We start from the raw sequence: 24,511 nt of genomic DNA on the forward strand, positions 1-24,511 counted from the left end.
ACCTGAGCACATGACTCCTCTGGTGTCTTGGCACTGACAGAGTAGAGTGTGGGCAGGTCCAACCGGTGAACAGGCAGCTTGTCCAGGTGGTGCAGCAAGGCAGGTCCCAGGTGGGAGGTCTGCCCTGAGCCTGGGGGCCCAGCCAGCAGCAACCGGGGCCGGTACGCTGTGGGCTGCTGGAGGGCTGAGCTGTGACCGGGAGGAAGGGGGGATAGAGAAGCGACATATGGAGGCTGGGGGTTAATCATTAGCTCTGTATCCCGTCTCAAAATGCTAATACTTGAACTATGGGGTCAGGACCGACACATATGCAAGGCCCATTTATTTTCTCCCCTGTGGGTTTAGGCTTATTGAGCGCAAAAAGATGTTTTAACGTTTAAGAAGCCCTCCTATGTTATAAAATGTTTCATTTCTTTCATTCAGTCAACATTCATTGGCAGACAATTAAAGTAAATCCTAATCTAGACTCAAAACAAGGCAAAAAAAAACAAGTTTCAAAAACAAACAGCAAAGTCACAGGATTAGTTTTCATTTTGGGCAGGGCAATATATTTATATTATAGTGATGTTGTTTGTGATATGAGACTACCGGTGCATTCATAAATACATTCTGAGTCGGAGAGCAACCGAGGTGCATTCTAGTCATAAATTCAGAGTGCTGTATTCTGGTAGCACATGGAGCGCTGAACAGCCAGATTGTCTGACAACAATGGCAGAGGAAGGCAATGCAAAATGTGATGGCTGTGGATTGTTTGGTACTCTAGTCAGTATTAGGGGGCTGCCTAATACCGATACTTCATTTCATTGACTAATCGAAGACATTTAGGAAGTATTGTAATATCTTGAGTCGTATGGTAAAGGCTGTTATGCTCTCGACTTACGTGGAGAAGAGGAGGAAGGGTTTGTGTGTTGCAGGGGAGGAGAGCTGACTCTTTGGAGATGTGGCAGGCTGGACGTCGTAGATGGAGGCACAGCCTTCCTCATTGTCTTCATCGCTGTATAAATCCTCAAGCAGCTGATTGTCACCGCCTGGATGGGGAGAGCTGCTTAGAGATAACACTGCATGTGCGTGCACAGTGCACACAGATGTCCACGTGGGAGTACAAAGAAATTCATTTCCCTACACGCCTCCATGCGGAATGGATGTGATTTGCAGTTGTTATCACTGTTATTATTTCTAATTCAATCCTCAGAACACATTTCAAGGCTCATTTCCATAAAAACAACAACAACTAAAACCTCAAAGTAGCAGAGTCTGCGTTAACAAAAGAAAAACTCACTTGGCTAAGAGCTGCACCCCCCCTTCCCCCACACAAAAAAGAAAGAAAACAGAAAAAAAAGAATCAAAGGAGAGCTGGTCTATTAGTAGAACTGTAACGGGTTATTAGAGAGATAAGGCTCTGTGGGAAATTGAAGTCATTAATGGGTGCAAGGAGATAGATCTCCTGGTAGACATCTCCCTCTGGTCAGCCCTCATGCTGTAGCTAATTTAGCGTAACGACTCCCCCATTGACTGCTGTGGGAATTCGGTTAGCAAAAAGTGTTACCAGAGGAGCTAGCTTGGTTATCAGCTCTCTGTTATATCACCTCCATATTCCTGGCGGGGGGGGATACGTGTTCTGCCATACATTTAAAAGGGTATGGGAGAAACCTGATAATGGATGGAAGGAGAGAGCAAAGAAAGAGAGCGAGCGCAAGACACCGAGAGAGGGCCCAGAGTTGTGACAAATTGTCCTACCCAGTGAAAAAAGATAAGAGTGTGAGAGCACACAGAAGTGTGAGCATCAGACGACCACGTGACGGATAACACATAACATCCTCACCGTGTGTGTTGTCCCTGTGCTGCTGAGCGTGGGGGAAGACTCGGAGCAGAGCCTTCAGAACCAGGGCGAGAGAGTTTGATAGCAGGGGTCTGAGGGCAGGGGCCAGGGCTCGCCCCGGGGGGGCCAGAGCCCTCTGGGAGGCTGGGACGATGGTCCCCAGGGCCCGGCTGAAGTCTCCGGGCCCCAGGACGATGGAAGAGACGTCTAGCTGCAGTTTGACGCTGCTGCCGTAGATCTGAGGGTAGCGGCGCCTCAACGCTGCCAAGGCCGCCTCAGTGCAAAGTGCTTTGATGTCAGCGCCACAGTAGCCTTGGGGGAGGAAGAGGAGAAGTTAAAACGTGGTTCCTGGCCCAATATGAGCTTCCATAAATGAGATTCTTGAACTACGTCCAGATAAGACCCTGCTGGGTACAAGACAAGATTCCAGAGGAATCAATACTTGAAAACCTTCTCAATAGTGCTATAGGTTAAGTCCAGGTTCGATTTTGCGGATGTACAGTATGAGAAACTGGAGAATAATTTACAACTGACCAACTTAACTGAAATTTCCCCCTCTGGATCAATAAAGTCTATCTATAACCTGTCGTACAAATATAAATGGGATAGAGATCTAGCACAGACTTGCCTCAAAGTCCTGACATTTGGTTTGATATTTCTATCCTGTATTATCACCCCCCTTTTTTATTCATTACTTGTATTAATATATACTGTACATATATTGTTTAAAAATTATACAGTGTATCCTCTTCATTTTAATGTATTCACTATTGTAATTTTTCTTCGTATGTACTATGCCTTGACAACCTGTGATGTAACTAATTGCATGCATTTTTTTGTAGTGAGTATTTAGAGATGGATGGGATGGAAGTGATGGAGGATGAATATGTATGTTGTGTTTGTAATTTAACACTGTAATTATGGTGACCTAATTTTTCTTTTACATGAAAAATACCCTAAAACATGAAATCAATTCCCATAAGAATGTGGATGTGATTTGTTTGTTTTCCCCTGAATGTTTGTGTTTATTAAGGACTGCGTTCGGGGAGCAGTCCTTGGCGGCAGAGAAACAAACAACAGGGTGTTAAATCATATGGAGCCTCATGAAACGGAGCTACTATTGATGTAGAATTGTTGGCGAAGCGTATCTTAATTTCTCCTCACTACCTTTTACCGCTCCCCACTGGCTAGCTATAAATTACACTGGCAAGCAGATATTGCACTCGCTATTCGTCTCTTACCGACACATTTTTCTGCTAGTTCATCCACAAACGGCTCAGCTAGTTTTGGGTTCCAGTCCCGTGTGTGGATTTCTAAGATGTGCTTTCTTGCCTGCAGGGGGTCAGAGACACAAGCAGAGGGTGGGAGAGAGAGCACAATAGAAATGTATTACACAGCAAAATAAACCATTTGTCATAACCTGTTCAATTACTAAAGATTTCACGTATAGGACTAAATGGGAATGTTTATACTACAGTATTAGGTTTGTTTGCATTTCATACATTGTCATGTGTGAACAGGAGCTTTCCGCCTGCACTGTACAAACATCCAACAGTGCAGAGTATGCACCGGGGCGAGTGACTGCATGCTGATGTTAATATGGTTTTAATCATAAGCCTGATGGTCTATAAATGTGCTGAAACATTTTGTTAATATACAGTTACGTTTGGCACTCTGTACATCATTGATTTTGCACCAAGAATACGTCCATTAAAAGTACAAGCCACGTGATGGCAGCCTAATAGCTGAAAATAAATTAAATAAAATATGTACTACTAATGTTACTCAACGAATAAATTGAAATGAGAGAAGAAATGAACGGAAACAAACAAGTACAATTTATGATCAAATCTGAGCATAGCATATAAAGTACACGTTTTGTGTATGACTTTGAATGTGTGGGCGATTGTTGACGCTCTCCTCCTATTCTGTAGTGACTATGTTTGGTCTTGTATGTAGTCGTTAATCACTGTATGGGGCTGAGACATGGATGCTCACAGCACAGCAGGAAAAGGCCCTGGACTGCGTCTACACAAGAATGCTACAAATGGCACTTGGTGTCACATGGGCGGACCACACCAAAAACGTGAATGTCTACCGGGGCCTCCCACGGGTCACAGACAAGGTCAGAGAGAGAAGGACGAGGCTGGCTGGGCACTATGCCAGGCACCCGGAACTAGTGGCAAGCAAACTGACACTGTGGGAGCCAACACAAGGCATGGCTAGGAAGGGAAAGAGGCGCACCACCTTTGTAGACACACAGACAGAGCTCAAGACCCTGATGTTAGACAGGAGGGTGTGGAGGGCAGAGATTCAGGAGTCCTGAGTTGGTGTTGGCTCGTCAGCACTCTCGCATTGCATCGCAATCGCTGTATCCACTTTTGAAACTCAGGTGACAATTTGGCCCGCTGGGGGCACTTGGGAACGACGTGTGCAATTGCGCACAGCTTCCCAACATATGTACCAAATTCCCCAGTTAAGTGGCAGTACGCAATTAAGGGTACTAAGGTGGGTACTATGTGCACATTTCTGCACATAGTCTAATTGAAAGTCACGTTTGAGCACAGCCCCTCAGCTCAACCTGCGGAATTCAATGTGGCAGGGTATATTATTTTTGGACAAAGGAGTGTCAAATTGCTGATAGGTTGAGTCCCTCGGCTCTAATAAAAGTAACCGTTTTGATTACTCAAATTGTCAATTTTCCGGCTTTTGATACTCAATGCCTCGGCACTAGCTCTACAGACACCTCAATGAAGGTTAAAGATGCATCAGCACAGATAAATATTCCCATTGAGCTACATCAGTCACGTCAGTGCACTGCTCACATCAATTTTCAAAAGAGAAGGCAATAAAAGACTTTGTCTTTTAGTTGACCATAAAATGTCATCTCTTTTAGTTGACTGTAAAATGTCACTTTAGTGTCACCGATGCTCTGCCAGTACCTCAGAATATATGCAGTGCTGGTGCACAGGGGTGAGAAAGTCTTAGTGGAGCCCTCTGGGAAGGTACTTACAATGGGCAGTTACCTGCTGCCTCCATATTTTTCAATGTATGGCAACTTTGATTTTTCTTTTTACCCAAGTTATTCCAAGGGCAGGATTTTACCCCTCACTTTCCAGGCTTGGTTGGAGGTGCTTCTGCTTCATGATGCAACATGGAGCCGCATTAGCTGAGTTGTTATTTGAGGGGACAGGTATACAGTACATACAACCCCTGTTCTAGATGGCATAGAATGGCCACAAAGTAAAAACCCTTGCTCTTCAATACCTCACACCTTCGACACAACTGTGGCTCAGACAACTGTCTCCAAGCATCAGGCCAAACATCCCAGAGACTGTTGGGGGTGATTTGTAAGGTGAGGTGTGCAGGGAGTCTGAAGTAGCCTAGTTTCCACATCAGCAGGGTGTTTTATCAGTGAGAGCTCACCGCTGGAGAGGTTAAGGCTGTGACAGCCCGCAGATTAAGCTTTGATTACCCATGATCCTGCTGTGTGGGAAACGATGCAACAAGGTGACCAATTAGACAGAACCGACAGGATAAGAAGTCCACTATGAATTGCTCCGAGTCAGATATACAGTACATCCCAGCATACACTATAGACACATCTAGCAGGAGAACTAATGATGAGATGAATCTCCCTGACTGCAAGATCTACATGTTAGCAGAAAATATAGAAATGAATTATAAAAAGGGTTTTATGAGGACCTGCAAAAAACCAACACCAGCAGTGAGTAAGAAAACAGCAGGGTGTTGTGAGCCTTGCAAACAGCCAGCAGGTTGTATTACTGTGTTCTTAGCAGGAAGCTGGTGTAAGCCTACAGTATATGACAGAGGCACCAGTTACTTCTGCATTACACAATTCCGTCTCCAACCGAGTAAACGAGTATGCGTTAGTATGTGCACACAGTGGTGCATGTGTTTGTTGTAAAATAGCACGCTGTGCTGTGGAAGAGGCCTGAGAGGTGTGGATGTTGCTATGCGGTACACGTAATGCAACGCTGCCTTCCTGCCTTGAAGTGCTTGTGTGAACTGCAAAGGAAGAACTACCTTTTAGTAGTATGCAGAAATCCTCTTGATATTAAAGCAAGTTGGAGCGAATATTATTACATTGGCAAACATGTTTTACTGAAAATAAACATGGGGGGAAAAGCAGTTTGGAAAACTCCTTGAACATGTGGCGTGTCTGTCTGCGTGTGTGTGTGTGTGTGTGCATACATGTACACGAGTGCCATACATACATACATACATAAAAATCAAAATATTGTGGTGCATTTCCCACCTTCTTATCAGGCAGACTGAACAGAAACTCCCGGTCGAAGCGCCCAGGCCTCCTAAGTGCCGGGTCGATAGAGTCAAGCCTGTTTGTAGCACCGATGACAACTATCTCCCCTCTACTGTCCAAGCCATCCATCAGAGCCAGCAGAGTGGACACGATAGAACTGGACAGAGGAAACACAAAACAGATCGTATGTATATGACTGTACACGTACAATTCAGCAAATAGATGAAACTGCTAAAGACAGTAGAAATCACAACTCAACAGTGGTGCAGGAACATATATAGTACAGTGCCTTTTAACTGATATTCTACTACAGTAAATTTTCTATTAATAAGAAATAAGCTATTCTGCCAATTCCCCACTGTTGTTGCTAACCCCACACAGTTGGCCTGGGAGGATGTAGACAACCACATCTCTTCTGGTACACATTGTCTCCTCTGAGTCGCAAGCCGCTTCTTTCCACCTGACAGTGGGGAGTTTCTCCGGTAGAGTGTAGCACATGCCAAGGAATCTGTATCTCTCCCAAAACCCCTCCCCGCTCTACCAGGATTCGCCAGTGCAGCGACAAGGCCCCCTGTTGGCCTTTATTATTGGCATTCATTGGCCCTTCATTTGTTCATTTTATTGCTGTTTCATCCACATGAGCACCAGCATGATCTTCACCTAATTAAAATAATATCTTCATGTTAAATATATTGTTTATATTAAAAATGTCCATCATATTTAATGATTTGATATATTGCCCAGCGCTTACTAATTCTACCAAAATAAGGGATTGTAACAGTATGACCCTTAATACAAATCCCTCATAGTTACTTAGAGAGTAATAGTTACTTATAGTTACTGAGTTATTTTGAAAGCTTAAAGAAATACTGTATGTCTTTGGAAAAATACTGGTAGACCCACTAACAGTGTACCATATAGAACCTCTCAGGATGTACCAGCATGCATATTTGATATTTCTCTCTTTTGTTTAAAAATTGTCAATATTATATTTTACACTTTAAACCTCCCCTTTCCTCAACTGTGTCAGTTTCCTTGGGGTTAGGGTAAACAATGCAATGCTTGCCAATCACAGGGTATTCTTATGGATGTAGTTCAGTTGAATGGGTCCAAACGGAATGTTAAAGTGTTACTGTTGCTCTTTGATGTGGTTGTGTTTTAAATCATCAACTGACAAAACATTCTTTCTTTCTTTAATTTCTTACAAAAAGCATCCAGTCAGTTCAGTTTTTTTTATTTGAGAATTTGCAATTCTAAGCAGCAGAATGCGTCTCAGTGCCACTGCAAACTTATAAAAATTCACCGCACAGTTTGTTGGATAATGACTGAATATGCATGCAGAGATATACACCATTCCATTTCCTGCTACTTGACTCTCCCTATGGGGAAACTAGTATGCCCCTGAAAAGTAAGTCTACAGAACAGTTGAACAAACTTTTGTGGAAGTGGAAGAAAAAAAGGGCCAACTTCAGATGACACATACCCGGGCATGCTGGCGGCAAGCAGACCAGATAATGCTTCGACCACATAATTGCAACGTCCCCAGTTCAATTCTTTCTGGAGACCTTTGTTATATGGCTTTTCTAACTATCTGCCTCCTTCACTCAATTGCCTGTTTCTTTCTCTACACTGTCCCATCCCGTCTAGGGCAGTAACTGATGATTAACTAATTTCTTAGGTGTTTTTCTATAGATTACTTCATAAAAATCACACCCTGTGTGAAGGAAGCGGTGCCTTTGGGGCGGGGCTTAACTCATTTCGGTTTGTCCCTATTGGTGGTCTGAGTCCACTTACCAAATGTGTACTTGGTAGCATGCTGCAAACTGGAAGAATGGCTGTTTAAAGCCCAGCCAATGGGCAGACAGAGGGGGCGGGGCTTAAGTAAGTACAGTTCGTCCCTATTGGTGGTTTTAGTCCATGTTCAAAATTTGTACTCCGTAGCATGCTGCGAACTTGAGTTATGGCTGTTTGAAGGCCAGCCAATGGGAAGACAGAGGGGGCGGGGCTTCAGCAATTCATGCTGGTCCCTATTGGTGGTCTAAGTCCACATACCAAATGTGGACTTGGTGGCATGCTGCAAGCTGGAGTTATAGCTGTTTGAAATCCCGTGCTCATCCCGTGCTCATACGGGCGCGGGGGGTCCCTGGACCCCTGTTTGATAACTTCATCAATTCATGCGCGTGCCTATTGCTGGTCTAAGGCCACATACCAAATGTGGACTTGGTGGCATGCTGCAAAGTGGAGTTGTAGCTGTTTAAAATCCCGTGCTCATCCCGTGCTCATACGGGCGGAGGGACATAACAGACGCTGGGGGTCCCTGGAGCCCGCTTTGAGAACGTCAGCAATTCATGCCCGTCCCTATTGGTGGTCTAAGTCCACATACCAAATGTGGACTTGGTGGCATGCTGCGAACTGGAGTTGTAGCTGTTTAAAATCCCGTGCTCATCCCGTGCTCGGACATAACATAGGTTGGGGGTCCCTGGACCCCTCTTTGATAACCAGTGGTACGTGTGGGCAATGAGAGGAAAGATGACATAGGCAGTGTCCACGTCCGTGTGTGTGTGTGTGTGTCTGTGTGTGCGCGTGTGTTTGTATTTGTTTCTTCTTTGCCGTGCTCATCCCAGGCTCATACGGACGACGGACGGACGGACGGACGGACGGACATACGGACAAAGTCAAGTGTAGAGCGGTTGGCACCGCTAAAAATTCAACGCTTCCTGATTAATCTATAATCGACTTAATACATTAAGTCTGATTTACCATAATAGCCTATATATACGCAAGCTCACAAGGCATCACGATGTGATCGTTGTGACGCATTGTGAGCTTGTTTTTATATATATACATTAAATGTATTAGTTTGATTAACTGTTGCACCCGTAGTTCCATCTAAATAACAAAAAACATTACTAATACCACTACTAATAATAATGTATATAAACTATTGTAATAGATCCTTAACAGAAGCAACAGAAAAACATAACGTAACACAATATGTTACACAACAGTTTGTGTAATGACTAAAGAGATGAGAAGCTTTATTTTGCTTCCTCTTTCGCGGAAAAGATATAGAAAGAGGTAGGGAGTGAGGTGTGGCTGGATGGGTGAATAGTTATGGTGAGATTAGCCATACCTGTGTATCTGGTCCTGCCTGCTGGAGCGAACCGGAGCCAAACCGTCAATCTCATCAAAGAAAATAATGGATGGCCTCATCAGGTACGCCTGATGAAACAAAACAAAAAAAACTCAAACCACAGTCTCACTACACGGTCATATAGTTAAAAGTACAATCCACTCTGTTTTTTTCTCCATGTTCTCCACATCAACGGTCTCTGTATCACAAAGTCTGAAGATCGAAAACGCCCCAGATTGTCCACAAGGTGTAATTGTGGATATGCAAAAGTGCAGCCTTTCTCTTCTCTTCCACTAGCGGCCACATTTATTAGTGTTTTTTCTTCTTCTTTTTCTGTGAAGCCCTTTGTAACCTTGTTAAGAAAAGTGATACATAAAAGTTTATTATTATTATATCTTGCCACCTAATTGAAACCCGGTCCGGCCAGCCTGTATTTCTGCGGACTACTAGATCAGAGCCAAGCAGTTGTCCAATTCTCTCCCAACTTGCTACAAAAATCTCTCATGGCTCTGGCTTGGCAACCATCTACTTTTCCACCTTCACATGTGTCTCCACTTCTAATAATCACAAAACGTTTGCCAATTTTCCCCATATTGTACCCTGTAGGCAGTGCGAAATCAAAACGCTCAACCCAAAACACAGTCACCCCGGGGCAAATCCGCCGGTATTCACCTGGTATTCATAAACGTAACCTCAGTAAACTATGCCTAACCTAACCTAACCTTATTCCTAAAACGTAACCTAAGTAAAACGGTGCCAAAACCTAAACTTATTCCTAAACTTAACCTCAGTAAAACTATGGCTAACCCTAAACTTATTTCTAACCTTTCCTCAGTAAAACAAATTCAAGAATACAAGAACGGCTGGTCCGCAAAAACAAATGGGGGCGAGCATGTTTTATTGTCTTTATTTGTCTTATTGCTTTTACATTTCATTTCATTTATATGTACATTTACTTTACAAATTAGGGGATAACTACATAATTAAAATTCTTTCCCCGACTTCATTACAGTACATTTAAGGCCCAATATTTCAACACATCTTCCTATATTAAAATTGCCTTAAGGGAGGATGGGCAGGCGGACGGACGATGGGCAGGCGGACAAACCTCTAGTAAGGATATATAGCCAGCGGACGTGAGGCGACATCAGAGCCCGGATAGCTCAGTGGGTGGAGCATGAGAGTTTTAATCTCAGAGTCTAGGGTTCAAGTCCCTATCCGGGTGATACATTATTCTTTTGTTTCTATCTGGCATGTTTTGCAGTTGGGCCACCAACCAGCACCATGGGTAAACATACATACTGCTGCTTATTTGTCTAGTTAATATTATATAGGGGCAATGGACTGCCAAAACACATTTGCAAACACCTATTAAATGTATTCAGATCAATAAGAGACAGATACATTTCAAGCACATTACGAAATCTGGGCAGGCATCAGTATCCAATTAAAAGCTAATATGACCTCTGACCACCGACTCACCTGGTCAAAGAGGAGGCGTAGCTGCCGTTCTGATTCACCGACCCACTTGCTGAGACAGTCGGCTCCTTTCCTCATGAAGAAGGACACCTTCCTGTCTCCTTGGCTGCACTCATTGGCTAGCGCCCGCGCTACCAGGGTCTTTCCTGTCCCCGGGGGGCCAAAGAACAAGCATCCTCTGGGGGGAGAAAGAAAGAGAAGGGAAATTTAGACGTCTGCACTCCTCTCACCTTTGTTCGTTTTTGGACGATCACAAAGCATCACATTACTTGTCTTATTATGTCAGTAAATTGTACTTCAAAAAAGGAAACGTTGAAATTAGGATTACAGACCAAAAAAATATATATATTCAAAGATTTGCACACATTTGCACGATTACAAAAAAATAGCTGATATTCAAGCTCATAGCTCGGCACCGAGCTTGTATATCTGCTATTTTTTAATAGCCAAAAAAATCTAAAAGACAGAGATGCGTCCCCGGACTGAATGGGTTAATGGCCATGGTACTTGCCTCGTGGTTGAGTATAACCGAATATTAAGCCTGATGTTGTTCCTAAACCAAAATCGAGGTTGAAATGAAATCTTAACAAAAGAAAACCAATTTGCTCCCAGCTCGAAAGTAATAGCTTGGGTATTGTTGATGGGATGCATTCAGAGCAGTAACTGCCTCTGAGGGAGATAGCTGAGAGCTAGGCTACAGCAAACTCTGTACTCTCAACATCGTTATAGCAGCCTGATGTACAGTATGCGGCAATGGTGCTGTGTGTTATATTGATTTGAGACATACCAGGATATCTCTTATCAACTCATGTTATTTCCTAACACATATTGTATACCAGATTTTGTAGTTCTGTATTCGATGTATAGTTCTATGTTTCTTAACTTCGAAGTCAAATTCATTTTAGGTCTAAATGTACTTAGCCTTAAACATTCCATTCTGCCTAGACTTTTGTCAGAAAACATGGAACGGTTTTAAAAAGCCAAATATTTGACAGCGCCAGCAACTAGCGTCTCATGTTAACTCTTCTCACCTGGGAGGCTGGATCTTGAACTTCTCAAAGACTTCTGGGTAAAGCAAAGGGAACACGACCATTTCCTTCAGGGACTGGATGTGGTTACTGAGGCCTCCCACACTGTCAAACCGCACCTGGGGAGAGAGCACACATGCACATGCACACACACACACACACACACACACACACAAACATACACACTTTTTTGTTAAGATATCATATGAATTTGTATTATGTTACACTACTTAATCTGTGCCGTCTGACTGCTACTGTTATGACCTGTGATGTAATCTGGTATTGTTTTATACATGCACTCACTGAACTATCAACGTTCATGGGGTCCACATCGGCCAAACTGGCGCCAACTTTGGCTCGATCGCGCAGTACGCCGCTCGCCAGGTCCTCTGCACACAGGTTCATGGGCAAACACCTGATCAATAACAGAATATTGTTATGTAGGTTGTAGGGGATAATGAGTCAACCATATAACCACATTGCAATGTCCTCAGTTCAATACCAGCTTAAAACCCCTCTCTGCTCTCAATTTCTTTCTATAAATAAAAAGCGGAAGAATTTCATAAACAAAATAAGGGCCTTTGGTCCAGTCACCCCCCTACAGCTACACTCTAAAAAGGATATTTAAATGATGTGCAAAAAACAAAAACACACTTAACTTAAATTAATACAATTAAACAAATACATGTGTAAAGTCAAGAAGCACATAATTTAGTTTCCATGTTAGTAAACTAGTTTCTCACTGTTTTCTCACAATAGAAAATCTCTATAATGGCGATGCTTTGCTAGGAGACCGAATCGCTGACCACATAATCGCAACATCCCAAGTCCAGATAAAGATATTAAATAAACAGCAACTGACTGTTTCACTGAGCTCAAGAGAAGAGAGATAAGAAGACAGATGCTGTCACCTGTTCCTAGCCCGGGTCATGCTCTTGCCCTTTCTCCTCTCAAAGCGTTCTTCATCAGATGATGAGGTGGTGTCACTGCTGTGGATGGCGTGTTTCTTCACCCTGGACATTAGAGGTGTGAGAAACAGCACTATGCGTCACAGAGATGAAAGGAATCTCATATACACTTAAAACAGGAGAAGAGGAGAGTATTAGCCAGACTAGATTCACACATGTACAGCAATCTTGACGTTATCTAGACATTATCCATTGAGAATGCAAATGTCCGACTTAGACCAACTTAGTAGGATATAATCTCTCAAGAACAGATTCTGCTCTGCGTTTGAATCTGTCGGGGGGTTCGTCATATCGCGTACCCACTGGCCTACAAGTGGGCGTGCCTTCAGATCAGGAAGCAGGCCGCGCTTTACCCAATCAAATGTAGTGGGCGGGATTTACGTGTCTGCCGATCCTTCCCCACTAGAAACAAACCGAAACTCATTTAACAATAGCGTCCTCGGAGCAGACAAAACCACGGAAAGATATTCACATTTTAACATGCTCTTGCATCATAGAAACAAGTGGGCTTATAACCAAAACGATCCATGTTCTCTAGGAGAAGTGGTGTTAGTGTTCCGTGTAGAAATATTGTTAGTGGGAATGAAAACATAGTCGCACCACCGGAAGTGAAAGGCTGAAGGCAGACCAAAACCCCGGTTTCCTTGCGTACGTGTGCTACGTCGACTTCCTCCCAGAGCCAAGTGAGATAGTAAAAAACAGCTGAGGGCGCTGTTTTTCCTTTTCATTTGGCGATGGGTTCCCAGATTGAGTAGGATATGACATGCAACGGACTTGACGCTTCCAGCTCCCTTGAGTTAAGTCAGTGTAAAGTTCGATTCGGCATAAAACAGCTCAATGTGTGAATGGACCCAGTAATTTTCCGGCTAATTTACATGATTGAGCGAATGGGCGTAAGACATTTCTATTGTCAGGAGAGGAGCCTCCACAAGGAGCTTGAAGCAAGAGTTATATATATATACCAACAGTGGTCTAAGCAGTTGGAAATATTCACAGATTAGAACTTCTGTTAACTTCTGTGACCTTCTAAGCCATTGGTCCCCCCCCCCTCCCCCAAGGGGTCCTTGGGGGGGTTTCAGGGGGTTCAAGGGGGTCCCCAGCTAAAGTAGTTAACATAGCATCAAAATCATTTAAACCATATTTTATACTTTTGCTATTTAAAGATAGTAGATATACAACCTCATAGCGCATCACTTCGTGCCGCGCAATGAGCTTGTAGATCTGCTATTTTGGAAAATGTGTGCAAATCTTTGCATATGTATTTTTTTAAGCAAACGTTTTTAATTCAAATCTTCGCTTCTGGGTACAGCACAAAACATTTTCAGCTCGGGGTCCACGGCCAAATCTATGTCAATTTAGGGGTCCCTGGCATGAAAAGGTTTCAGAAGCACTGTCCTAAGCCACTCCTGAGCGGCTCAGGAGCTAGAGCGGCCGCTTCGGAATCGGAAGGTTCTCAGTTTCATCCCCGGCTCCCCCAGTGTCCTTGAGCAAGACACTGAAACCCTAACTGTTTCCGATGAGCAGGTTGGTGCCTTGAATGGTTTCCCTGCCATCTGTGTGTGAATGTTTGTGTGAATGGGTGAATGTAATGCACAACATAAAGCGCTTTTGGATGATGGTGGTATATAAATGAACCGTACCAATAGTTCATAAGTGAAACATTGTTCAAACACAAACTCTTACCAACCATAGAATAGTAGACAATGAGATACAACCTCATTTTCATTTCAGATCTTTCCCTGCGCATTTGCTCAAAGCCAATTGAACATAGAGACCAATGTTATTTGTCCAGCTTGAAGGACGGCTCATTTAGATGAAAATGAGGTTGTAGCTTATTGTGAACATTCGGTGGGAAAGATGCGTCATTGGTATTTTAACATTGTTCTGCTATTGTTCACGTAAGTTTGAACCCTTTATCATATAGTTATTAGTGGTTGTAAGTTTCAGATGAACACTCTTCATTTCTATTCTTGCAGCCTTATTATGAAGTAACATTCGAGCATATAAAATACACTTACAAATTCGTCAAATTCAATGGTTTGATTGTCATTTACTTCCACAGTCCTGATGGTGGTTTGTTGTGTATGGGTGCATCAATGAGAGACTGCATGTCAAACTCACATTTCTCCCGCACTCTGTTAGGAGTGAGCTAACACAGGCGTCTACTCAGATACCACACCTTCAAACTGATTCCCTGTACATTGTTCAGAGTTCATATTATGTGAAAGAGTCTAAAAGGTGTCTAAAGACCAAACTGCCTTGTCCTGACATCTGACAATGTTGGGATCAAATCAGATCGGGTGAGGTCAGCTCCAAACACCGAAAGATTCGCTTATGGCACTGTTCTGCGCCTGCATGAGAGGAAATAAAACTACCGTACTGAAATGAATAACGTTATAACATTACAGCCTACTCCTTGCAAAAGTGTGACTGATGCTGTAATGAATGCAGCTCTTTCAGCTGTTGAACACATTCCTGCAACTCGCAGGGTTTTACAAGTGAGTTTTGTTCGTCTTAAAAATTTGACATTAAACGTGACATTATTTTGCCAGAAGTGAGAATGTTCCATAAAATAATTGCGACCGTAAAGTGCCGGTGTTTCAGTTATCTCTCTCTCTTTCTATCGCACCAAACTCGCTGCAGGAGCAACCATTACACATAAAAATATGTCTGTCATCTTATCAATTGCGACATTCTTTAACCAGAAGAGAGTGCTTTCCATAAAATAATTGCATCGGTGAAGTGCCTGCAAGTCTCTCTCTCTCTCTCTCTCTCCCTCACAGACACACTCTCTGCTTCAATAAATCTGTCTCTTTCCGTCTGTCTCTCTCTCCCTCTCTCTATGCATGCCATCCAAATATTTTTTCTGGTTCGCACTAGGCAAATGCGAGTGAAATGCCCCCCCCCCTCCCAACACATCCCGCCGCCAATTAAACATACCGAATCCAGTGATCAGGCCTCGTTAATGCCTGGCTACTACCACCGATGCTGCAATACACAATGCACATTATCCGACCAATTTTCGGGCAGACGCTAATTGATGGCACAGTCGCCATTGAAACTTCTTTAATTGGCACCAAAAACAAAAACATCTGCTGCCATCATAGTCTGCTGCAGTCGGAATTTAGACATACTTTTTGCATGTTCTGCTTATTGTCTGTCACTTTTAAAGTGCATGTGAGACTGCTGGTTGGGCAGTAGGCTTGGTGAGAGTAAGGTATTCTGCAACTTTCCCGACCACAAAAGGATGATTGATGGTTGTTATGCATAAGGTGCGGGGCACAGAGACAGAGTTGTGGCCTCGACTTTGGAGAACGTGAATCCCATGCACTCGCACATTAAATTTGAACCCACACACTATTAGAAAAATGGTTGCATATGTGAGCACTTTGGTTGCAGTCTGGAGCCCTGGTAGATGATGTAAAGCGTTTCAGAGTGCATAATGGGATACAGAACTTTGTTTAGGATCTAATATGGCTGCACATTTTCACAAAAGTCCTTCTACTGACCTTATATGGCTTCTCCTTGCCGGGGATCTGTGGGTGTCAAACAGTGATGGATTGCTCTGTTTTCTGTTTACAGGCTCTGAGGGGGCAAACACAGAGGGAGAGCATCGGACACAAAGTCTCCAAAACGAAATAAATGTGGTTCAGGTGAAATGCATAAACAGAGGCCAGTCACAACCAAACCCAAAAGCAAGTTAAAGAGTGAATGCTGTTAAGCGGGATTGTACCAATAGGGGGCGCCTCATATCTCTGCACGGTCTTGCGTTGCCTCAGGTTGTACGGACGGTCATCCTCCTCTCCTGGCTCTTCCGGTTCATCTCCTTCATCTTCATCATCCTCCTCCTCCTCCTCCTCTTCCTCTTCCTCACCGTGGGATTCTGAACAACAGACATAACTTTCAGATGAGGCAGGAATTGGACCATCCAAATGCTGAGTTCTTCTCTAGTTCTCTAGTTTACAGTTTGCATTTTAGAATACAGGTGGAAGGTTATTTGAGTGATCTCAAATAAAGAAATTAGTTTGGGAAAATTATGATTAAGCATGGGTTATTTATAACTCTTCCATCCCCCAGCTCCTACATTCTATTTCATAAAAATAAACATTATTTGTATAGCCCTCTAAAAAAGTTACAAAGTGCTTTACAAAAGTAAACAAATGCAAACAAAGTAACAAAAGACGTCATGCAACACCAAACTTTTGAAAAATGATTGGATTGAAATTGGGACTGGAACATTTTGTTTAAAATAACACATTTCAGAAGCAGCACACACGGAGGGTGATTTACCTTCCGTACCCTCTTCTTCCTCTGGCTCCTGCTCCGGCTTGCTCGTGGCTTTGTGGTGCGTCGGCAAGGTGAACGTGTTCCGCCGCAAGGACTTCCTGCGTTTCACCCGGGAATACATGTCCATGTTGTTTTCCTAAAAAGGGAGAGAACGGCTTTCGGGTCACGCTCATTTTTCGCACCTTCCCCATTCGTCATTCTGAGACCAAACTCCACAGTTTCCAGGGACATGGTTTTCATATTCTGCAACAGGACACTGGGGGTACCGCCTGGTCTGGGAAGGTGCAGCCTATCATAGTTGTAGAACGCACTCACCTCCTCTGTATCTCCAGTCCACATCCGAAGCCTTTCCACCTCCCGGTTCTGTCTGATGCTGCTGATGTTGTCCATCTCCTGGAGGACTGCCTCTGCCGTGCTACACACACAACATAACACAAAACGCAAGACCCAGTCACACAACTGGGACAAGCAAAGGGCACATACTCTGCATAATCACCTTCCTTTCCTTGTATACATGATTGATTTATTATAATTTATATCTGTGTAGTACGGCAGCCTCTTCTGCCGCTCTCTCTCCCTTCTTGCATGTCTGTGCCGCCGGCTGCGCCGACAGCTTGTTGTGTGTACTTAGAAAACAGTAGACTGCAGTTAACCACCCGCTGTGCATAAGCACCCTGCACCCTATTAGAGCCATGGGACTCAACCATCGGCAATTTAACACTCTTTTGTCAGAGAGTAAAATTGAACATAGCATATCACATTGACGACTGCTGGTTCAGAGGAGCTGTGCTCAAATGTTTGTTTCCGTTTTTCATTCACGTGCGGAAATTGGACCGTTCACAAATGAGAAGAATGCCAGAATCGGAATACCCACACCGGCTGATGATCTAACTTTTTTGATGGATATAACAGAACACTCTTGATGAAGGTCCAGAGGGACTGAAACATCAATGCTTGAAAACTGAAGCTGCTGAGCAAGAGCAGTGTGCGGGATTTTTGTTCATGAATTTTTGTTCATGATTGTTTCATTTGTCACTGTCCAACTCACCAGCATCTGAGCAAAGTGGATGTGCGAATATTTTAACAGAACACTGAAATGTGCTTAATGTTAACATGCAAGGCCACAATAAACTTGTTACGGAATACTACATCATTCAGGCCTCTTAAATTAAATTAGGCGTGTGGGACATGCAACTATCCCAAAGCAACGCCACTAATTTTCCCTCTATGCAGTCTGTGCATGTCACTCATGGGAATAATTACAACATAGATGGGTACACTCAGCTCGAGAAGGAATTCACACTCTTTCTCTTGTAGTCGCTAACACAGCATCAGATGTGCAGGAGGAACTCCAAATGAAACCAACTAAAGTTCAGTGTAACTCACCTTCGAAATATGCATTTGAGAGTGTTCGGAGTGGACTCATTCTATCAATACCTTGGACTCCCAACACAATCACGCTAAATTAAAACCTCTCATCACTTGTAAATCTCACATCATCTTGTAGCCTTCGACTTGAACCCTAGCATCCTTATTCTTGGTGGATCATTTGCCGAAAACACCATCTACAAGCTCACAATGCATCTCATTGCAACATGTTCTAAGCTTGTACATCTGCTGTTTTCGGCGAAGAGATTTGGTGTAGAGGCAAAAAGGTGGTTAATAGCGATAGTAAAAGTAATGCTTCCAACAAAACCTGTAATAAGAAACAATGTTCGTGAAGGGAAACACTTTGTAGTTATAGCAGAGACTGACACACATGAGAGCAGGTTGAACAACCTACTGCACCAAAAACTGTAGTAGCAAGTTGGTGCATAAAACCTAAAATGAGTTTGACACCCTTGTTTTAGAGAGAAAGGGGACAGGAAGTGCCGAATTAGAAGCCAAATTTAAATACTTTGGGGAACAAATAATTCTGGAGGGCGAGTGCCTGGTATTTCTCGTCTCATTTGTTATGTCCAAATCTAAGGCAATTAATGTCTGCCAAAAGAAATCAAGTGCACCTTAATTTTATTCTACAGTCAGGGACATTTGAATTTCAGCTGATGTTAAGCTGATGTGTTTTTTTACTCTAAGAATGAGTGCTTTTGGGAAAATAATTGTTCTTACAGTAAACAGAAATGGCTTGGTAACAAAATAATTATATGTGTAAATATTGCACAGTTGTTGCGACAACATTGGGCAGTGGTAGGCAACAGGCGAGAATATCTGTCCCGGCAAATTATTTTGTAAATCAATTACAATAGCTGACTGACAGTCCAGGTAGGATATGGACAGCAATAGCTTTGCATTGATGAAATCGGGTAGGATGAACAAATAGTGATATTTTCCATTCTTTGAATGTTATATTTTCATTGCCAACTTTCCTTTTGAGACTTATGGGTGAAAAACTTCTCATGTTAAAAAAAAAAAAAAAACTGTTTCACATGCCTTAAATTATACATTGTTTCTCTCTGTTCTAAGAGACCTTGAACCATGAGAGCTCTTGTTCGAAAAGGAGTACGACTCTCTGTCTCCAGATAAAATGTGCCACATTCAAGGATGAAGCCTGCACAAAATGATTATACAAGCATTTCTGTATGCGCCTGTAACATTTGATTCCACATGCATTTCTATCAATTGTTATACCACATACATCTTTATTTATTACCTTTTATATCAATATAGTTATTATTGTAAATAAAAGGTGGTTTGTTGAAAGTTCCAGGTCCTAAATTAGCCATTGATTGTGTTTTGGGCCAACATGGCCATACATTGGCATACAAAAAGATTGCCCCGAGGCCAACCTTACTTGCCGACCCCTGACATAGGGCAACACATCCAATTGATCAAAACACATCACGCAAGGCAAAACAGTCCCGTAATAGTAATGTATACAGACAAGGTTGCGAGAAATAAGAAGTAAGAACAAGTGCACTGCAAACCAAGCCCCATATGATAGAAACTGACAAGCTGCTGCAAAGAAATATCCAAAGCTAAATATACAGTACTGTACCCATGAGGACAGCTTCAAGAAGCTGCTTTAGCTTGCTTATGAATTCAAATATTTATAACATTGCTTTTATCCCCGATTCCCTGTGTGTAGCCCTCGTTTCAACCTACCTGTTGACCAGCTGGTCAAACAGCAGGCTCTGATTGAGGTGTTCAAACTGGCTCTTCCTCACTCGGCAGCCCCTCTTGGGTTCCACATGCCCATTCATGTGAGAGTGATCGCTTCTTCCTGACGTTTCATCCCGGTGACTCATGTGGGCTGCAGTATCAACAGAATTTCAGATCAGATCTCAGAACGGGGATCAGACATCTGTCCCAATGCTGTTCTAAGCACACCATATTCTATTTTATTATTAAGGATTATTTTGAAGGCATGTATGCTTTACAGACAGCACAGACGAGAGACAAGAGGGGGTAACATCATGTAGTCTCGCGTAGCCAGGCAACTATGCCGCAATCTCCGAATGCTATATCCCGAAAGCCGAAAAAGGAAGCTGTCATCTGTTTGTCATTTCCGTTCACGAAAATATATTTTAAAATTTCTATAAAACATATTTTTGAATTCCCAGACAGTGTACTACTAAATAGTCACAAAATGCATCATCGTCACTGCATGAATACTAGGGCTGGGAAATATATTGTATACACTAGAGATCGCCTGGGATTTTGGATATTGTTATTTTCCTTGTTTTAACCACTTAAGCCCTATTTTAATTTAATGTACTTATTATTAAAAGTGAGCTTGGAGATCGGCTAAGAAGATTGGTATTATAGTCACAATTCAATATTATTGTCACAATATAGTTATTTGGTCAAAAGAATTGTGAAATTTGTGAATTTGAGTGAATTTTCCATATCACCTAGCCCTAATGAAAACGGTACATGTAGATGTGTAAAGAAAACAGTATCATTACCGTGGCCATTTTGCATTGTGCGCGAGGACAACCTGTAGAGAAAACAGACAGACATGATGTAAACAGTATATCAAGTGTGAACACGCAGTGTGAGTCTCATATTACCTTGACAGAGACAGGGTCCTAATGCATTATCAGAATCAGAATCATCTTTATTTTCACTTTATAGGTATAGAAGTGTTTTTTGTTTTTTTTAATAGAGTGAGGCCCATCATTTGTAGTTTCCGTGAGAAGAGAATAGATGTAGGGTACAGCAAGAGGTGAGAAGAAAAAGAACAGGTCAAATAATCAAAGATATATATATATATATATATATATATATATATATCATAATATACAGGTAGCGTGTGTAGTAGTAGCAAGTATGTACATGATATTTAGAACATAAGCACTGTATGCCGCTGTTTGCATGTCCTTTTTGAGGAAAATTTGCATCATATGCAGGTATACAACATGCCGCTCTGATGCGAGATTAAATAAAGCAGCAACAGGTGTTCTTAAAGTGCAGTTGAATAGGGCAATTTGTGCAACAAGGGAAGGTGCTAACCACGCGTTCACAGGTCGGGCGTAACTCACGAGCCTCGCTGTTGGCACACCTGCATTGTTGTTGCAAGTGATTCAAAAAGTCATGCATTTCATGTATAACCTTGCACATAATGCAATGTGCCAAAACGAGCACTCCCGAGCTCAACTGTGGTGGGAATCGCTTACATGGCATGCATGTACGTATCTAATCAGGGAGCTGATAATATCTCCATTTCATCACTTAACAGTCTGTACATAGAGATAGGGATGGGTCATCGTTTTCACATTTTCAAATAGGCATTATATTATAAATAATCTAATAGATTATGCAACTGTTGTCTTGTCTTAAAAAATATATTTTCCCTCGTTTTCAGTAGCGCCTGGTGGTAGTAACATGTTACCAAAAGGTGGCGGTAATGCACCTAAAAGTGGCATTTAACAAGAAGATCTGTGCCATCACAGAGGATGTTTTCAACAGCAGGACTTATAGGAACAGACTGCACTCGTTTTCATGCTGAACCCTGTCAGATTGCCATTACTCGGGTATGTTCAGAATTTAGAGTCTAAATTCTAGACATGTTCAAAATGATTATCTGAATCATTATAGCTTTAGCTGAGATCAGATTCAGGTTAAACGTTAATGTCACATAACGGGTTTAAAAGAGTGGGTGAATTTTGTTGTCATACAAACATTAGCAGTTTCAAGAAAGGGGTAAAGAATAGAGAAAGAAACAAGGAAAATAATATATAATACGAGCCATGTCAAATATACACACTGTGCAACACGGTTAAAAATAGCAGCAGATACAGAATCACAGTCTTGTGCATGGTTGGAATAGCAATAAAACACTAAAGTTTGTTGTGATATTGACTGAAATGTGAAACTCGCACAAGCACTTTTTGAGCTGGAAGGATGGTTTCCAGAGAATAGTATTTTTGCTTGAAATGCCCATTCCTAAGGCGGTCGGGTAAAGTCCCTGCCCACCACCATGGAGGTTGCGGGTTCAAATCCACGTGGTGGATTCGAACTTTGTCAGGCGCCTTTGTCAGGCGTCTATGCAAACACAATTGGCCTGTGTTCGGGGGAGGGAAGCCGGGCGGGGACGGTGATATTGGTCAAGGTACGTACTCATACAAGCTAGGGCAGCACCTGTCAGCAGGGAGTGTTGGGCAGGAGGAGTAGGAGGAAGGCCCTACATCCTCCCGGTGGGGGCTCCTCACTGGCATGTGCGTCAGTAGGATACAACACAGAAATGTGTGTGGGGAGGAAGTAATTGACATAACGTCTAACATTGGGGAGAAAAGGGGTAAAAAAAATGATTGGTTCTCAAAATGTTTAAAAAGAGAAAAAGATAATGCCCATCCCCATTATATAACAGTCTCTCATTGAATTGGAGCACCAGAACACGAACATGGCCAAACATTTCTGACATTGCCAGAATTCCATCATGGCGTGGATGGGATCACAGATGGCCGTTCTTGACCCTGTCACACTACCGACCCAAGACACTTCAAATCATTTTGCCATGTTTATGTTATGAAGTGGAAATTTCATCTGGGATGACAAAAAAGACGGCAGACATCTCACGGTGTGTGCTGCGTGTGCGGTGATGTAAAAGTTGCGCTGTCTTACCTGGTACGGTAGGTGGGAATGTCCCAGCTGACCCTCTGGGCTTTGGTCTGAGGAGAGGGGGAAGTGTCACTAGAGCTGGGGGTGGAGTTAACCTGTCTACGGGTCCTCTTGGTGGCGGGGGTTAACCGTGGACTGCTGGAACTGCTCACATCACTGCTAGGTTCTTTCTGTAGAACAGAGGGATAACACAAAGTCAGAAGAGCAAGAGAATCGGATAAGCAGAAATACACAACTTTATAAGGAACGGTTTGAGCGAGCAAGTAAAGCCTTTAGTTGCACACTGGTGTCTCACCACAAATAGCATTAGGAGCTAACAACAGTAAATCCTGTGGTAGGGTCTGACCACTACCACAGGATACAAATTCAATATCTCCCCTGAGCAAACAAACAGGTGTGCTCGATTGGCTCAGTGGTAAACATTTCAGCACTTGATCAGGGGACCGGGGTTCGAATCCCCGGTAGTCCATTAAAGTTACAGAGTGCAGACTTAACGTTACTAACTTTAGCAAGTCAGTTGCCGGTGGCATGCCATATAAAATTGTTATTTTTACAATCCAGACTAACTGGGAACCCATTCTTTGAGATTACAATCCCGATAAAGCATGACCATTGCTTTGGTTTCCTGTATGATTCTTCGGGGGCGCCTGGTGGCTCAGCCAGTTAGTGCACAGACCATTATACTCCTAGTGAGCATGGGGACCCAGGTTTGAATCCGACGCATCAGCATAAAATACCAGATCAAAATCTTAGGAAAAAAATATAGCATATATGATTCTTGACACACACTTGGCGTTGGTGAGTGGATAGTACGCCAACCATATGGCCGCAATGATTCCAGGCTTGATTCATGTGTTGCACGTCTTTCCTCTCTCTATCCTCGGTTACTGACTACATACATTATATATCTATATATTATATAATACATTCTCCTATCAAATATTAAAGCAATAATTGCCTAAAGAATTCATAACATGATACATGTTTTGATTTCATTAATTAAAATGTAAATTGTAACAGTCAATGAAGAAACCACATTATTTTAACGAGACATTCTAAGGACCTGTTGACACAGCATTGCTATCGATTAGTCACCCCTTGGATAGGCTGCACTAACGCTCCTGCTTTCGTGTATAGAGGGGCGGGTGTATAGAGGCGCGGAGAGATTGCGCCTGATCCCATTGGTTCACCGATCTGTCCGTGAGCCCCTGCCCCGTCAACACAACATTACGAGCGACGCCCACTGCACTCTGGTTGGCTGGGGAAATGAAACACTTCCTATACCGGGTACACCGATGCGCTGGTCATGGCTTTTATTTTTTAGCAAAACTAAACAATAAAAGCCTGGAGAGGGGAGGCGGGGACATAGATTGGTGAAGCAATAGGAAGCGGCGCTGGTACCGAGCGCAAGGCTTTGGGTCCGCTCTTCAAGACCTTGGATAGGGCTGGATCCTC

The 24,511-nt window shown here is 42.9% G+C and overlaps 1 protein-coding gene across 1 annotated transcript in view; it reads right to left on the bottom strand.

Annotated features, from left to right (window-relative positions):
- Positions 1-24,511, bottom strand: part of atad2b (ATPase family AAA domain containing 2B) — a 117,391-nt gene that overhangs the window by 87,194 nt on the left and 5,686 nt on the right. The window contains exons 2-18 of the mRNA XM_084083035.1: positions 23,060-23,226; positions 20,902-20,933; positions 20,099-20,246; positions 17,312-17,411; positions 17,000-17,132; positions 16,443-16,592; positions 16,219-16,294; positions 12,653-12,754; positions 12,045-12,156; positions 11,745-11,860; positions 10,717-10,891; positions 9,235-9,323; positions 6,099-6,258; positions 3,061-3,151; positions 1,823-2,131; positions 881-1,028; positions 3-189 (exon numbers count right to left, since the gene is read on the bottom strand). Of these exons, the coding sequence (XP_083939161.1) occupies positions 3-189; positions 881-1,028; positions 1,823-2,131; positions 3,061-3,151; positions 6,099-6,258; positions 9,235-9,323; positions 10,717-10,891; positions 11,745-11,860; positions 12,045-12,156; positions 12,653-12,754; positions 16,219-16,294; positions 16,443-16,592; positions 17,000-17,132; positions 17,312-17,411; positions 20,099-20,246; positions 20,902-20,933; positions 23,060-23,226 (2,295 nt within the window). The remainder of the gene's footprint in view (positions 1-2; positions 190-880; positions 1,029-1,822; positions 2,132-3,060; positions 3,152-6,098; positions 6,259-9,234; positions 9,324-10,716; positions 10,892-11,744; positions 11,861-12,044; positions 12,157-12,652; positions 12,755-16,218; positions 16,295-16,442; positions 16,593-16,999; positions 17,133-17,311; positions 17,412-20,098; positions 20,247-20,901; positions 20,934-23,059; positions 23,227-24,511) is intronic.

The sequence above is a fragment of the Gymnoscopelus microlampas genome (assembly GCF_963454915.1).
Source record: "Gymnoscopelus microlampas genome assembly, chromosome: 16".
NCBI lineage: Eukaryota > Metazoa > Chordata > Actinopteri > Myctophiformes > Myctophidae > Gymnoscopelus > Gymnoscopelus microlampas.